General features: G+C 41.8%; 1 protein-coding gene across 4 annotated transcripts in view; it reads left to right on the forward strand.

Annotated features, from left to right (window-relative positions):
* The window catches only part of SLC37A4 (solute carrier family 37 member 4), a 121,534-nt gene extending 116,692 nt beyond the window's left edge, over window positions 1-4,842 (forward strand). For all 4 annotated transcript variants that reach the window (XM_078682210.1, XM_078682209.1, XM_078682211.1 and 1 more), the window contains 2 exons: window positions 509-647; window positions 1,866-4,842. In XM_078682210.1, coding sequence (XP_078538336.1) covers window positions 509-647; window positions 1,866-2,032 — 306 coding nt within the window. In that variant the 3' untranslated portion in view covers window positions 2,033-4,842. The remainder of the gene's footprint in view (window positions 1-508; window positions 648-1,865) is intronic.
* Window positions 4,843-11,887: the final 7,045 nt, after the last annotated feature.

An 11,887-nucleotide genomic window follows, 5' to 3' on the forward strand; every position in this document is an offset into this window, starting at 1 on the left:
CTTATCTTCCTCAATGGTCTGCTCATCTTCTTTGGCGGGCAGGGGACATTTTGTCTTCCATCCACAGGCAGACTGAGAGTAGCTCATCTGCCATCCATTGACTAGCACATACAGTCCATATTCTTGGTTTGACTGTCTGGAAAAATCTCACCTGTCATCCATTGACGACTGGCTGGTGCAGCTCCTCTTTCTTCCATTGGGTGGCAGGTGCAGCCCATGTTCCATTCATTGGGTGGTAAGTGCAGCCTATCTTCCATCCATTAGGTGGCAGGTGCAGCCTATGTTCCATCCATTGGGTGGCAAGTGCAGACTATCTTCCATCCATTGGGTGGCAGGCACAGCCTATCTTCCATCCGTTGGCTGGCTGGCAACAACTTACTTTCCATCCATTGACCAGGAACAGCTTACCTTCCATAACTTGCCTGGCCAGTAAAGTGTTTTTCAGCAATTTGGCTGACCTGTGTGACCTTAATTCCTTCTATGAATGTTTCTCATTTGCTTTCCACAGCTTTGGATCCTAACCCTTGGCGCCCTGTTTGGATTTTCTTCTTACGGACCAATAGCATTGTTTGGCGTCATAGCCAATGAAAGCGCACCTTCCAACTTTTGTGGCACCTCCCACGCCATTGTTGCACTAGCCGCCAATGGTAAGTAGTGTAAAAGTACCTGCATGTATCGCTCACTTTTTTTCATTTTTTCAGGTGATCTGTGGTAGTCCATGTTTAAGAGAAGAGCTGAAGATGGCTTGTATGTGCCAATGTAACATGTTGCACAAATGAAGTCATTAGTACACCATGAGATTTAGGTGGGACAGGATGGTTTTGGTGCTATCGCACAAAAGGGTTGAACATGAAAGGTTAGAACTACCTGAATAGGACCACATTCTTTGAAATATATGTACGGACAGTTAGAATCCCTTTACAGTGTGAAGGAACAATGTTGCTAACATAGACCCCCTGCAATGTTAAGGCCCCACGTCTGATGCCAAAATATGCTGCATAGATACAAATCGTTTTTGTAGTCCTTTTACGGCTACTGTATGAAAAAATTTACAGCATTCTGCGCCATCTCTTCATGGGTTTACTTGGCACTATATTAAAATAAAAATATATATATATATATATATATATATATATATATATATATATATATATATATATATATATATATAAATAAATATCCTCATGGCTAGGGACCGTTTTAGGGTTAGTTCCCACAAATGTGAATTTCCTGCAGACTTTGTCTTGCTGCCTGAACGTCTAGGCCAGAAAGCTTATTGGCACCCCATAAAGTAATGATGGAACTGGGGCTTCCCCATGACCACAATGTTTTTAGTTGGACAAACATGAAAAAAAGCGGGGCCGTGGGAAAGGTGTTAGAGGGTGTTGACCCTACAAGATTAGGAGATAAAGTATGAGGAAAATGAGACCCTGCATATTTCAGAAAGCTTTTTTACTAATCATTAAAGAATGAAGAACATAAATTTAGCGAGTGCAGTCTTTTATCACCAATCGTGGCATTGATGTAAGAATCATTTATATGATTGCTCACCGTTGCATTTATTGATTTCACCACTTATTCCTCCACAGTCATTTTACAGCATGTCTGCAGATTTTCACACATTTTTCTACAGATCTGGACGGTCACCCCTCATTTCTGCTGGGGTGGCAATGCTGCCTTAGAACACTGTGGTCCCAGAAGTACTGATGGATGCAAAGGTCTTTTATGTTATAGTAGTGTGGAAGGATGGTGTTTAGTTGCACACCATCTTCCATTTGAGTATGTTGGTACCAACTGTGATATGATTCTAAGTCCAGCACACTTTTATAGAAAGGATTACATGTTCTCTTCCCTTTTCTCCACAGTGGGCGGCTTCTTAGCTGGACTGCCTTTCAGTACGATTGCCAAGTACTACAGCTGGGACACAGCCTTTTGGGTGGCCGAAGTGACCTGTGCCATAACCACAGTCCTCTTCTTTCTCCTCCGAAACACACGCACAAAAATGGGTCGACTGCCCAAAAAGGAAGACTAGAGGCAGGAATGATGGAGATGCCTCTAACCACATCTCATCATGGCAGTCTGGTGAACATCTCTGCGAGCCGATACAAGAACACTAATCAAAGACAATACCATAGCTCTCATCAAAACCTGTGTCATGCGGTTTGTGACCTCTTTTTAGAAAGGATTCTCTGTTAGACTTGATAATACTCTGTGCACAATTATAGTATGCATACTGGTTAGTAAGATATCTGGAGGCATGTTTCAGTGCATACACCGACCACAGGGTGTATGTACTAATGGCCACCTCCTTCCTTAATCTACAAACTAGTGGATATTACTCCAACCTGCCAAAGCTAAGGACAGGTCAAGGCAGCTTGCACAGCCCTCCTGAGACCACTTTTGCACCCTGCCCTCTGGCCATTTGACTCACCAGTTCAGTTTTTTTTTCCTATCTTCAATAGACTAGAATTACACCTTCTAATGTTTGGATTGAGTGCCTCTTATGAAGGATTTGCACACAGACTTTAATTTCTTTCCATGTCACCTGTCTTCTTTGCTGTTATGTCACATAGGCCAAGGTTGTAGGGCTATAGTCATGCAGGAGGCCTGAACTACGCAGACACTGGGTACAAGAAGGACAATCCCTTTTGGGATATCTTGACGTCATAAGGTTGATTTAACAGATTTATGCACCTTTCCTCATTGTCCTGCCAATTTCCTGGACCAAGGAATTTGTCAAGCTCAGAGCTTTAGAAGGGTTTACGCATGCTTCTCTTTAAGCAAAATGTATCCGATACTGGGCCGTCTTAATCTCTAAATGCATTGAGTCTAATAGACAAGCCCATATTAACAGCGACACCATGTTTGACCCCCCTTTGTTGACACCTTTTTGAAATCATTGTTACTGGTAATTTGGACTAGTAGGTTGTCAATACCCAGGAATTGGTATGAGTTCCCTCTTTAACATGGAGTGATGTGATGACCCTATCAAGAAGATACTATGTATCTGATTTACACACACATGATTTGGTTGTGCCAGATCCCATGTACTGGGAATGAGTTGCAACACTGTTGCATTAGTCCTGCAGAGGCCTCGGTCTGCAGCTCAACTCCCTTGATATCCTTCAAACCCCCGGACCTGTGGGGCACACTGTTATCGGCTGTATAAGGGTCCGCTGCCAAACAGCCAAAGCCTGGACCCTTTGCTTGAGATCTACTGGTTCAGAGTAACAGTGTGAACCCTGTTTCTAGAAATTACAAGAGAGCCGGACATCGAGAGAAATAAGGTGTACAGTCTACCTAGTAGTGCCACTGCTTCTACTTCAGCTGTGGACCAATAAGTAAATGTATTGATTAGTGAGAAACCACATGTAATGGCTTGGCTGGGGCAATGGTATGTTCTCCTGCCCTTCAGGCCTCTTTGGCTTGCCCCAGTATTCTATATTTACATGTGTACAATAAGGTAACCAAGCTATCACGTACTTTCTAATGCTCAAGAATGGCTATCCTATATGCACTATTGCTCTGTCCGGTAGACAACAGAGTTTTGGGTATTATTTCAGTCTCAAGGTTCAATTTAAATAAGCCGCTCTTAGCTTTTTATTGCGACCTTCAAGTGCCACAACACATTATACAAGAAGCGAACATACCAAACAAAATTCACTAACCAGAGCCCATCTTGTCTGAACTGACTTCAACTGTGGAATTACTTTCCAGTGATGTCTGCTAGGAGGCGGAGCACTTACATAGAGAGAGGCAGCTCAAAGGTTATTATAAAAGACCAGTCTTTATTTTCCGGCTGACCTTTACGAAAAAAATGTTCCACACGAGTTCTTTGCTTTTTCCAGTCTTATCAGAAGGCGCCATACTTAAGCCTGTTGCTTTGACCACAGCCTCTGGCTCACCAACATTGCATGCTCACAACCACCATTGAAGTTTATGAAGGAAACGTTTTAACACAGGGCACTGTGTTACGATTTATGGGTTTTTTCTGACTTACAACTTTGAAAAATAGTACGATTGTGTGAATATTACCACAGTTTTCATTTCGATTATCACCTACCTCTTTGAAACAGCATTTCCACTGTAGCAGAAAGGTTTGCTTTAGTCTCTCGACTTCTTCCTGCTGCCCCCCCACCCCGATCCAACAGAGTGATTACAGCCCTCTCGGGTATGTGTGGTCAAAGTCAGGAGACAAAGGATTGAAGTACATCGTTCACACACTTTGATTTTCCATAACTACCCGTATTATCATGTCTATTAGCAAATCATGTGCCAATGCCTTTCCATTCACTTGCAGTGCCCCTCAAATCTCCCCTAACATTGGGTGTGCCCTTTGTTACACGCATAACCCTTATAACATTAATTATGGGCTGTGAGCCCAGTACAGAAGTGCAGTGCTTGGTCCAAGATGCCCAGCGTGCATCTGCTGGATGTTAAAAAAAAGGAGAGAAATCATGAATTGGACAATCCAGTGTGCTAACACAGCAGTGGGCACTCTGAATAGTGGTACCTGGCACTCTGAATAGTGGTACCTGGCATACATCATGAGTGGAGACAAAGGCAAGCTTGTATTTTTAGACGTAATCAGGACAAAATGGGTTTAATTATAGTTCAGGAGACTGTGAAACTTGAACTGTGTTTTTTGTTGTTTTGGGGGAATTAATAAAACGGAATGGGCCATCCGAGTTTAATCGACTATGAAGTAACCTATCCTCTTAACTGCAATAATGTACAAAATACTACTTAATCTCTCTGCAGCACAGTAATGTGAACGTGGTTCGGGACATTTCTGTAGATTGATAGGGGTTTACAAACTGTGAAATAAATGTTTTAACTGAATTTGTAGTCATTGTGTTTTTGGTGTGCGCCATACACGTTCTGTCCTGCTGTGGACCTCCAAACCCCCAGTTCAGTTCCACCTTTGCATCATCTCTCCAGCTATCGCCATTAATACTCCACCCATCTCTCCTGCCAGCACCTCTGTAGATCTGGTTTGAACTTATTTTTTCTTGGAAAATAAGTGGGTTACAAATTCATTAACTGAGACATTGTGTCCGGTGACAACATTGTGACTGAGATCATGTTTTCTGTTTGTCTTTAAATTTATTTTCCTTCTTTTGAGGAAATACTTTTTTTTACTTCTTTTTATTGCACAGTGCTCAGTCAACAGTTCATGGAGGACACATCTTACAGTATATCATTATTCAATCCGTTATGAGTACAATGGTCAAATCAAATATCACTTGGTGGAGTCATCACAACAATGTTGAATCTATTTTCCTTCCTATAACTAAGAGTCCCTTCTTACAGACTCCAATAAGACTGCCAATCTCATACCTTTTCCCATTTGCTTATAAAGGAATACATTTATCCCCAAACGTGTTGTGGTTATCTTGATTCGAGCAATCAAAGGTATGTTAGGATTAATCATATTTAAAGATTGTACAAAATGAACTGTAATAAATCTGAAGTGAAAATACATTCAATTTCTTAAACAGTGTGCCACAGTTATTTAGTGTGAAACAACCAACCAAACATTATTTAAGGATGTGCTAGCGCTTCTTGGTTGTCAGCTTTAAATCCAAGCACCCACAAACACTGAAATGTGGGTAATAAAGTGGTGTGTGTAGGAACCTTCTGTGACCCCACCACTCTCCTACCAGATACATGGGTTCTCCCAAACACCAGCCTACTCTCATACACCACCCAACAAGACCACTGTCACCACCCCCTCTACCCCTTACCTGCCCTTCTCCTTTCTTGTCAATAGGTACATGGTAACAGACGCACATAAACTAAAATTCCTGCTCTTCTATGCAAGATCCATGAACAGAAATTACCTAAACATATTTGACCTAATCCCAGACACAACTCTAGACATTACTTTCATCATGGAGACCGTGCTTAGCAATTAAACCAAACGTGTGTGTACTGAAGCCATTCCGTTTGATTTGATATCAACAGGAAGCACAATGGGAAGACAGGAGGAGGTTGAGCAGTCAACTGTAAGTAATCTTTGAAAATTCGACACATCAAAAACTTGACTAACATGACCAATTGTCAGTCCACGCTTGTAAGGTGTCACCCAACCCCAACTTTTACTTGCTCCTTTCACCTGATTTACAGAGTGTCTAAAGTTATGACAAACCGTCCCACCTTGTTCATCCTCTGGGACTCCAACTTATGGTTGAAAACAAGCAACAAAGATTTCATTATTAACAAATACGTCACATCCAGCTTTGAGGCCCTCAACCTCTGCCAAATTATATGTGGACCAACCCATCATGCTGGTTACACACTAGATAGCTTTTTAGAGCTCACCCGAGACCCCCTCTCCAGACCAGACATGTCAGTAACTAGTAACTCTCCAGTAATCTGGAGCAATCATAACTTCATTGTCTTCTTGATCTGTCTCCAGAATAAACAGAAAAACGTCACCTAACAACTCCACCACATACTAACAATAGAAAACAAGCATTGAAAATGCAATAGGTCTCGCCTTTTATTAAGTTAAAGCCATTTGCTTTGCTATACAATACCATTAGTAAAGCAAGTGGCTTTAACTTGATCAAAGGCAAAACCTATTGCATTATCAATGCTTTTTGTTACTGGGTCCGGCAATACCGGCCCCCTGTAACAAATTCGGCAGAAACCAGCCTTAGGAAACCGCTCCGCTACACAACCCTCTCTCCCCCAGGGGGTGGTGGCTGAGCTGTTTGCCAAGGCTGGTTTCGGTTTCCAGTCCGGCCCTGTGAGGAACGCATCATAGTCACTACTGAGCGCCTACTATGTCCTTTGTTTTTAACCTCTTATAAGCAGGTTAAAAAACCTTAAAGTGCATTGCTATACAATACCAGTAGCAAAGCAGATGGCTTTAACTTAATCAAAGGCGAGAACTGTTGCATTTTCAAAGCTTGTTTTTGTTGGGACTGTGGTTAGGTTTATTGATTTTAATATTGCACCTTGGCTTCTTCCAGTTTTCCTTGCACGCTTGTTCAGCTGACTTGCAGTAACCATCACCTTCCATTACAGTTAGAACTTCTTCGAGATTACTTCATCGGTCAAACACCTCTTCACTTATCTCCGCATGAAAGTGCACTACAAATGCACAACCTGTGGAATTTTGTCAGAAGCTCACGACCTCGACAAAACCCTTCCCAGGCAAGACTCAGGAAAACACACACTCTGCCAACCAAACACAAGGACTAAAGTAGCCTATTATTCGCTCGCCTAAAGCATTTACATACTCATCAGGGGTATGAGGCGCTATGAAAACGCAATAATACAATAAAAGAGACCATAGACAGACCTCCACTCAATCATTTTTTTAAATTACTTTTTATATTTGAAAACAATGTAATTTCTCTTTCTGCATTTACAGTCTATGAACATTTCCTTGAAAAAGAACACTTTTTCCTAGCGGAACCGCTCCAGGTCCTCTTTAGGCAATCCGATCTTTTTGTCCTCTTTAATAGCTACAGTTTTTCCATAAAAGTACTGAAGTATCAGTATCTAAACTAAGATATTACTCAATATTCTTTGGAAGGCCATATTACACTAAGTTGGATTATCTAACTACAAAAAAAATAGAGAGTGATACCATTAGAAGACAAACTACTCACAAAAATCTTAATAATAAAGACATTTAGGCCCAGATGTAGGTAAATCTGATTTACCGACTCTAGAATACTGAATTTTACCGATTAGGTATTCTAGATTCGGTAAATCAGATGTAGGTAAAAATTCGGTAATATTTACCGAATCTGTATGATTCGGTAATTACCGAATCGGTATTTACCGATTCGGTAATTGCCATTGATTCCTATGGGCCTACAGGCCCATAGGAATCAATGTCAATTACCGAATCGGTAAATACCGATTCGGTAAAATTACCGATTTTGCAAGGGGAAGAGAGTGTCACTTTGACACCCTGTTGCACCCCTGATTTTGGCTTGTGTGCCATATGACACACATACATGCCCTTAGGGCATGTATGTGTGCCACATGGCACAGGTGTACATGCACAGATGTGCATGTACACTGGAATTCGTTATTTACCATGCAATTGTATTACATGGTAAATAACGAATCGGTAATGGCCTGTGGCACTGTTTTCAGTGCCACCTACATATTGATTTACCGATTCGATAAATTTACAGAATCGGTATTTTACCGAATCGGTAACTTTACCGATTCGGTAAATATACCGAATCTGTAAATTTTAAGGCCCCTACATCTCCATTTGCAAATACCGGTCGGTAACGGCCGAAACGGCCATTACCGACCGGTATTTGCCGACCTACATCTGGCCCTTAGGGTGCTACAACACTAACAGTTTGCTAGCCTTGAAGAAGATACTCCCACAAAAGAACACGTTGTCTGATCCTTTAATGTCTACTCACCTTAACCACGCCACAACTTCTTGAACTACAACAATGGACTGCACAAACACATTTCCAGTGTTGTTGGTTGGTCATGATATTTTGACCTTACGATCGAAGTAGGTCTGTCATTTTTCATATGCCACTACAGTAGAGTACTTGGCTGGGGAAATCAACCAATACACATTGGGGGGGGGGGGGGGGGGGGGGGGCAAGTGTTTATTGTTGGAAGTCAAATAAGAAGCCTTACCGTATCACAAAGCCAGGTTTCCTAATTCTGAGTGACAATTGCAGTTTTGTCCATGCACAGCAGTTTAAATCGAAGCCAAAGTTGCCTGATGAAGCATCACAGTTTATTTCAGTGTCCCATATGTTTCAGCATCATTGACTGTAACTCAAAACATTGATCTAATCAAGCGGAAAGAGAAGATTCAAGATGTTTTGCTCCTGCACTCATGCAGGCAGGTAATTTGAGATCTAAAACTTTCTGTTTCATGTAGCAGTAGGCATGAGTAGGAGTATGTTCCTTATCTCTCTCTCTCTCTCTTCTTAGAAATGCACATAATTCCGCCAACCTGCCATGAAATTGGATCCAGGCCAAATCTGGGACCTGAACCAACATATACGTTATATATATATATGCTCCTTCTCCTCCCCTCTCCAAACGGAAGCTTACTTCTAGACATCCACTAACCTAGTATGTGGGCCTGGTTCTTTATTCGTTTTTTTCCAATCATCATCACAACACTAATCAATTTGCAGGACATAGGTAGAGTCTACAATAATAAATTATGTACTAGTGAATTCTGTACCACCATAGAATGAGATTAAGTTACACTAAGATAAGGTCTCAAAGGATTTCATACTTACTCAATTCGTGTGTGGAAGGAAGTTCCTGAAATAAATAAACAAAGGGACAATCATTAGAATAAATTCTTCAAACTGTTCAAACGTGACGATGCCGCGCAGTGCGTAAACAATGTGACTTATGGATGGAAGACCCGACATGGTCCTAGGTCTGCAAAGGCATAGATATTGTTAAAACTGCAAGGGCTCATAAAAGAGTAGAAAACTAGCGTGATTGTACTGACAAAAAAGGGAGACTCACTCGGGGTAGTGCCAGTAATTGTGATACTCACAGGTATCACAATGAAATCCATCTACTAAGCCACAAATAGTTACAATAGGAATATATTACACAGATTTGAACAATGAGATGGACGAATTCATGTTTTAAATAATAGACTAAATCATTGGAGGAAGTGTTTTTATAGTAGAGAAAACAATAAGAGAGTGAGGGTATTACACTTAAATGTGAGGTGAGAACTCCTAGTCCCCTGTACGAGATTATTACAAAACAAATGGAGGAGTGCCCCCAAAGGCGAGACAGAGAAAGTCTCTGCGCCACAAGTTTTACGGCTTAATCAAGCATTTGTGCCCAACCTTAACATAGGACATAGCATGTCCTTTTTGAAGACCCCTCACTCACCAACCTAGTTGGTGACATGCTTCATCATCGGGGTCCCACCCCGAAGGCCGAGTGCCAACAGGGTGTGCTACAGTTTTTTAAGAAAACAAGGGGGACCCAAAAGGTAACCGAGGACCATGGGTATCAGTTATTTAAAGAAACAAAGGTCCTGAGCAATTTCAGCAAATGTAAATAATTACAATATATAGAACACAATGGTAACTATATAGTTCTCCTGTCCAGCCGGACATGGGATTTATTGTAATGAGATGACACACTAGAACATGAATATAAAAATTGAAGGTAGGGCACAATCCTGTACCGTATTCAGAAGTGAGGACAGAGTGATAAAGAGAAATAGGGAAGGAAAAGTTTTTACAGGCAAGGAGAAGTGAGCAGCCTGGACACTTATTATATCCATACGTTAAGTGTGTACCGGGGTAGAACATACATAATATTACACAATGGTTTGCATGCATGTCTACTTATGACAGTCGACGACGTTTCGATCCATTGCTCTAATACATGAGGATCATCTTCAGGACTAAGAATAATATTGCCTGAGTTAAATAAGCCTGTTTAGGAGAAAACAGGGAGAAAGAACAAGAGTTTCTTTTTTAGCAAAAGATAAGGTTTGAGAAAGTCAGCATTTTGGTCGTTTTTATAGTTACAATATTCGGAACCGCAGTGAACCTGTGGGTTTGTGATTCTGGTGCCACTTCTAGTAAATTACGCAGGTGCGAGGGAACATACGGTGTGACTATGGTCCTATTCGTGAAGACCGTGCTTAAGAAAGTATTAACAGCGGAGCGGTGGTATTCGTGAAGACCGTGCTTAAGAAAGTATTAACAGCAGAGCGGTGGATCACAATATGGGTAACCTGTTACAGGCACATAGATGGGGGTAAGACTAATATCGTTACTGGGGTGAACTAAGGCTTCTCACTGGAAGTGACGTCTGGAGGTTTACCTCTGGTTAGAGACGGATAGCTGGAATAATTTTTCGATGGTCAGGGTGTCCTGTAAGCGCGAAACCTTGGAGATCACAGTTACGCTACAAGGACGGAGGGAAGGGTGTTAATTCTGGTTTAGAGGATTATTAACCATGCAACTAAAAGTGACAATGTCGTGGTCGGAACATACCGCTATGCAATCACGGTTTGCATGCTCGGTTTTGCGATTTATCCGTTTTTCGGGCGGTTTCCGGGTTGGAAGTTCCCGCTGTGGACAAGGGGAGTAAAGAAGGGTTACTCGGTTGTAAAGTAGAGCCATGGAGGCACAAGGGCAGTGGCGATTGTAGCCTAGGGCTATGAGGCTTACCGATTTAGCTGAACATTGTCAGGATAAGAAGGCAGGGTCCGTGGCGATCCAACGGAGTGCACTCGCCATGTGTTGGCCTGAAGAGCTACAAGGCGGCCATGTTGATAAATCTAAATTGCGCGGTCATGTGACCCGCCTAGGTCACGTGCTGGTTTGCGGTACTAGACCGTGGCAGACATTTTGGAATGGTGACCAGTGATCTGGTAAGTGAGTTTAAAAAGCGGCGCAAGTGATAGACATATTGGGAAAGTGATCAGTGACCGGATAAATTGATATAAAAGGCGGCGCGTGGCTAACACGTGATGGGATAAGTGAATTTGGAAAAAAACGGCGCAAGTGAGTGGAAAATATTAGTGACATTATAAATGGAACACATTTGTAGAATTGCATATCCATGAGAATACGATTTCGTTATTCGCCAACAGGACGAATACAATTCAAGTGCTACATACATGTAGTCCATTTCAGTTCATCTCTTGGTTTATAACTACAATAGAGTAGTCCAGTCCTCACGCCTATTGAGACCTGTCCGTATGGTATCGAATTGAATGATGCTCTTCAGTTCTTCCCGATTCAATAGTTGGGCCAAGGTACCACCTCTCTGTGGCAATTTGATGACCTTGAGAATTGTCCATAGGATATCGTCCTCTGTGTGGTTCTTTTCTGTAAAGTGTTCAACCAAAGGTGCGTTGGGAGTCCTGCACCTAATACGACTC

Source organism: Lissotriton helveticus, chromosome 3_1, assembly GCF_964261635.1.
Source record: "Lissotriton helveticus chromosome 3_1, aLisHel1.1, whole genome shotgun sequence".
Classification (NCBI taxonomy): domain Eukaryota; kingdom Metazoa; phylum Chordata; class Amphibia; order Caudata; family Salamandridae; genus Lissotriton; species Lissotriton helveticus.